Source organism: Echinococcus granulosus, assembly GCF_000524195.1.
Source record: "Echinococcus granulosus chromosome Unknown EG_S00039, whole genome shotgun sequence".
Taxonomy (NCBI): Eukaryota; Metazoa; Platyhelminthes; class Cestoda; order Cyclophyllidea; family Taeniidae; genus Echinococcus; species Echinococcus granulosus.
Genome location: NW_020170419.1, coordinates 205,942 through 210,766, shown reverse-complemented (window position 1 = coordinate 210,766; position 4,825 = coordinate 205,942). Strand labels below are relative to the sequence as shown.

The 4,825-nt window shown below is 39.8% G+C and overlaps 1 protein-coding gene across 1 annotated transcript in view; it reads left to right on the top strand. All coding sequences in view use genetic code 11, as the record gives it.

Moving 5' to 3' along the window:
• Positions 1-2,291, top strand: part of EGR_05366 (hypothetical protein) — a gene marked incomplete at both ends in the record, with an annotated part of 7,621 nt that extends 5,330 nt beyond the window's left edge. Inside the window, 2 exons of the mRNA XM_024494615.1 lie at positions 187-255; positions 2,138-2,291. Coding sequence (XP_024350942.1) covers positions 187-255; positions 2,138-2,291 — 223 coding nt within the window. The remainder of the gene's footprint in view (positions 1-186; positions 256-2,137) is intronic.
• Positions 2,292-4,825: the final 2,534 nt, after the last annotated feature.

The following is a 4,825-nucleotide window of genomic DNA, read 5'->3' as shown; positions in this document are numbered from 1 at the left end:
TGTGGGAATGGTGAAAGGGCGGCGTTAAATACGCCTTCAGAGGTAACAGCTTTTCAATGGCGGAGAGATGTGCGGTTCATAAGCGTACAGAGCACACAAGTTGCGGATGGACTACATCCACGCTCGGTATATTTCAAAACCTGGAAAGAGGAGGTCAAAAGGGATCTGCTTTGTGCTAGATTTCAGGAATTGCGGATTTACTCCATTGGATACTCCAGTTGAAATACCCAAATGTCGAATTATTCCACAAAAAAAGTAATGACACTAAAATTAGACCTTTTTATTGAAATTGCATCGCTGGAGCATATACTATTTAAATACAAAATAAGTAGGTGACCAAAGCAGCGGCGAAGTTTACTGTGGTAATTTCGTATAAGTTATAGAGACCTGTATAGGGGTTATAAATGACAGCTACTCGTCAGTATGTGGATGTGGCATCTTTTATTGCACACTGCTATTTTAATGGCATTTTAACCTTATCCTCATCCCGAGATATTAGGAGAGCATGATGGATGTCATTCGAGCTTATCTACCCTACAAACCGAGTTTAACTCGGTTGCAGAGATGACAAGCTTTTCATAAAATCTGTCGTACGACATTTAGGGAGGTTATGCTATCATAAATGGGGCAGTTGAACGAAAAACCGAGAAGTGTTTTAGGTAAATACGCTGACTCCGCCCACCCACCACTCAAAGTTAAATGCACTAGGTTGGGAAGAAAAACCATTTTTTGACATTAACGAATTACGCAGCGCTGTAGATTCTAGGTGAAGTAATTCGAAATTAGTGCGTCGGCAAAGAATGGCGGCAAAGAAGTTCGGGTACAGTTAGATTGACCAGAAGGTGAATGTTGTGGAAACAAATAACCGAATGAGTGATATACCACCCAATAAAAGAAGGAAATAAGTTCTAAAAACGCCAACTACTTCTTCACCTCTTTCACATACGTTAAAAATGTGCCTTTTGATTTACTTACTGACTACTTATCTTTGAGCATTGATTATCACCAAGTGATCCAGTATTCGTCCCACATTTCCGGAGTAGCACCACTAAACAGCCAGAAGAATATCCTTGCCTTGTGCGTGAATGTCTGTGTGGTTGCGTGATAGGCTGCGGGCGGAAGTATTCACGACGAACTACTCACTTGCTAAAGGCCAAACACTCGGCACAACCAGATAGAGCTGGACACAATGGAAGGAAAATCCCTTAGGCAACAACTGAGACCAGTCAAGTACTCCGAGGTAAGTCCTATTCTTGTGCGAAAACGTAAGTTCCAAGTAATCCTCCCCTTCTCTTAACATTAAACAATCACATAATCCCACGCAAAGCAGACAACTATGGAATGAAAGTGAGACAGGAAGGGAAGTGAGTAGGACCAAGAATTTTCTCCGTTTCTATAATGTAAAGCGTCTGATAAGGGATTAGCATAAACTTTCGTCTCATTGGGGAGAGATTTCAAACAATTCTAAAAAGGGTACATCAACCAGTTCGCTAAGCTCACGGAGGAAAGAGGAAAAATTCTCCCAGACTTAATAGCAAACATGTCTAAATGATAAAAACTTGAGCAGAATTAATAATCAGATGCAAATCGTGTGCAGAGCTTCTTTTACGTATTATTTTTCACATTACTTTGGAGACTGATTCCGACTTTTACAAGGATAGAGGGGCCGAATACAGATCGTGAGAAAGCAAAGCTTAAGCAAATGCAATCCCCGTGAATATTGTTGAAAATTTTGGAAGAATGAAACCGTTAAGCACTGTGGTAACTTGAAAGGAAACAGGACGAGTAGAGACAAGATGGCCCTTAAAAACTTGATGATTAGAGCACACGAATAGATATTCGGTGTAAAATCACTGGAAAACTTTTAAGATGGAGGGCTTTTGATGAGTGATGAGGGGTTTTCAAACAGCTCCCGACGATTTTCTATGAGTACTTTTGGGAAACCGTTGATTGTATCTAAAGTTTGGAGTCAACTAATAAACAATGAAAAGGCTTTCTAGCAGACCCAACAACTAGACCTGCGTGTAAAGTCGACGCGAAGGCTTAGCCATTTAGTCTTTCAGTGAGAACTTTACGACAAGAATAGCCAAACTTGATCTCCGTTTAACAATGCTGACTTTTGTGACTTATACTTTAGGAAACAACAGCCAATTGGAAGGAACGACATGAAGATTAAATCTGGTTCAGAAGCACTTGTTCAGGAACTTCCAAACAAATCTATGGTTATTATGATCATTCAAAAGCGGATATTAAGAACAATGAAACGATGTACAATAAACCACAAGATTTGAGGCTGAACTATTATAGTTCCTATAGTATAGTATTCTACCATCCCCAAGGGAGAAGACCTTGAACATGGGTTTTTGCAACTGAAAACTTAAGCAAATGTAATCGCACTAGGGTCCCTTAAATGTCATTTCTCTAGAGTATAGTAGGAAAATTAAATAGGAAAAGAATCAAAAATGGATCCCTTCCATGCTTACTGAAGACGGGAGAAACGCAAATAAAAATGCAGGCACGAGCACTTAGAACAAAAATTAGCAGTGAGATTTTATAGACTCACTTGAAAGGACGAGGTAAACATGCACAAGAGTGGGGATTAGATCCAAAACGATGAGCTGTAGGGCCGGGCTACTGCTTTGCGCGAGATCGTAGATGTGGCCGCAGATAGTCTGTGCCATATTTACGGCATCTGACGTGCAAACGGGAATAGCAAAAATTTCGTAGCAGAGATTTTGAATGGTCCCCACGATGAGGGGACTAGGAACAGAGGTGTCGTCGTTGACCTCTTCCTCAACCTTCTCCATGTGGCGATGCCGTTTGGCTGTTGTACTGATGGTATTGAACCACAACTGCACAGGTTTGGGGATTTTAAGTCGCATCTCTACACTGGAGAGGAGATAAAACACATGCAACTCATTCTAGCCTATTGTAAGGAATAAGAAACCCTGTACTAGTGAAATGCAAAAGCAAATTGGCTCAGATAATATAGAAGCACAAGTCAAGGAAACAGATTAACGAATATAAAATCGATGATTCACAAAGATAAGGTTCAAGTGCAACACTGACTTAGGGTGAATTCAAGGGGAATTTGTGAGTACCAATGCATAAAATAGATTTGTGATGAGTAAAATTGCCCTATGTTGACAACGTCAGTAGAGGAAAGCGGCAATTCGACTCCCTTAAGGAGAAGGACACATAAAGCAAAAAACAAATAGACAACTTTGCATAGTAGCAAAGGGAAATCGAAATCGCGAACGAACTCAGCACGCACAAACCATCATAAAGTATCTCAAGGACAACTGCAAGACGCGCTTCTTTATTAAAAGACTTAAACGCACCACGCAAAAAAAGAATTGATGGCAACAAATCTAGAATTTCTTAAAAAAACTGACTACTTGCAAATAAAAACGCGAAATAATGACGTTTGTTGCACATTTGTTGCACATCTGTCACATGTACTTCATGAACGATTGTTCTGGAAACCAAGGTGAGGAAATAAATCTAGTGACTCACAAAAACGCCTGTGCAGTGAAAATATAGTAACTTTGTTTTTATTAAAGGTGGTGCGAAAGCTGTGAATACAATTTCAATGTAGACATTTGATGACCGACGCAACCACCAATACCAGACATCTAGGCAAACTATTCGCCAATCGTGGATGCAAATAATGATACATGCATACGTAAGGGTTCAAAATAGAGCAAAACAAAATAACAACATCTTTTAGAAATTTAAAAGCTACTTTCAAAGCCGTTTTTACAACTCTCACCCAACTTATGTATTTCGATTTGTTTGTTTAGAAAAAACGGTTCACAGAGGTCAAAAAGTACAAATACTTTGTTATTTAATGCTGCATAAAAAGGAGATATCTGTTTGATTGCAGTTTTTACCATACATGCTTGCTTGATAAAACCATTTGGGTGAGAATAGGTCAATATGCACTAACCTAGTGACTGCAGACACCATTGACCCTTACGTGGAGCGAGACGCATCGGTCTCCGCTTCCCTATTCCTAGCGTTCTTTGACAGGCCTGGTTGATTCTTCTTGGACATAGTTATTAAAGATGAAAAGATGAAGAGGGAAAATACAACGATAAAGAAGGAGGGGAACCGCAGTCACTAAGTACGGGCGAGGACGATCCAGTGACGAGATTCGAATTTTCTGGTTGCCTCTTCCCTCGAAGGTACATTAAAACAACATTGGTATTGCACTTAAGCAGAAAACTTACTTCGGTTAAATATAGACAGGTCACTTGTACCCAATTCATAACACCATCAGATAACAGGTGTCCTCATCTAACCCGTTTGCAAGCCATAAGTGCGGGAAGGCAAATGTAAAAGCAAGGAACATCCAACCTGTTTCCTTTTTTAAAAAATCATATTTTGAGATTAGTTTTAATGCTTCATTGGCTTGTTTAACAGCTTGAGCATGCACATAGGTTTCTGCAGTTTGTGACTCTTCTTGGCCGCATGGCCACGGGGCCGTGCCAGTAGCTCCAGTCCTTCTTGCATCAATGATACTGCTATGCTACCGTGACCTCTTAAGAGTTTATTCATTTATTTATTCATTTTTTTATTATCAAATCTACCATGCAATGTGCGTCAAGGTTATTTTGTATGTGTTTGAGCTTACCATTTTTACGAACTTTGGTGTGGCGATTTTATGGTATTAGTAGAGGTCGAGCTATCGAGAATGCAAATAAGGTTTCATGGGCAATTTTTACCACCCCTGCTTAGCTTTGCATTTGTCGCCTCGTAAATAAAACTTTGCTATTGTTTTTATGGTGCCGGATATCACGATATCATTTAAAATGCGTTTATG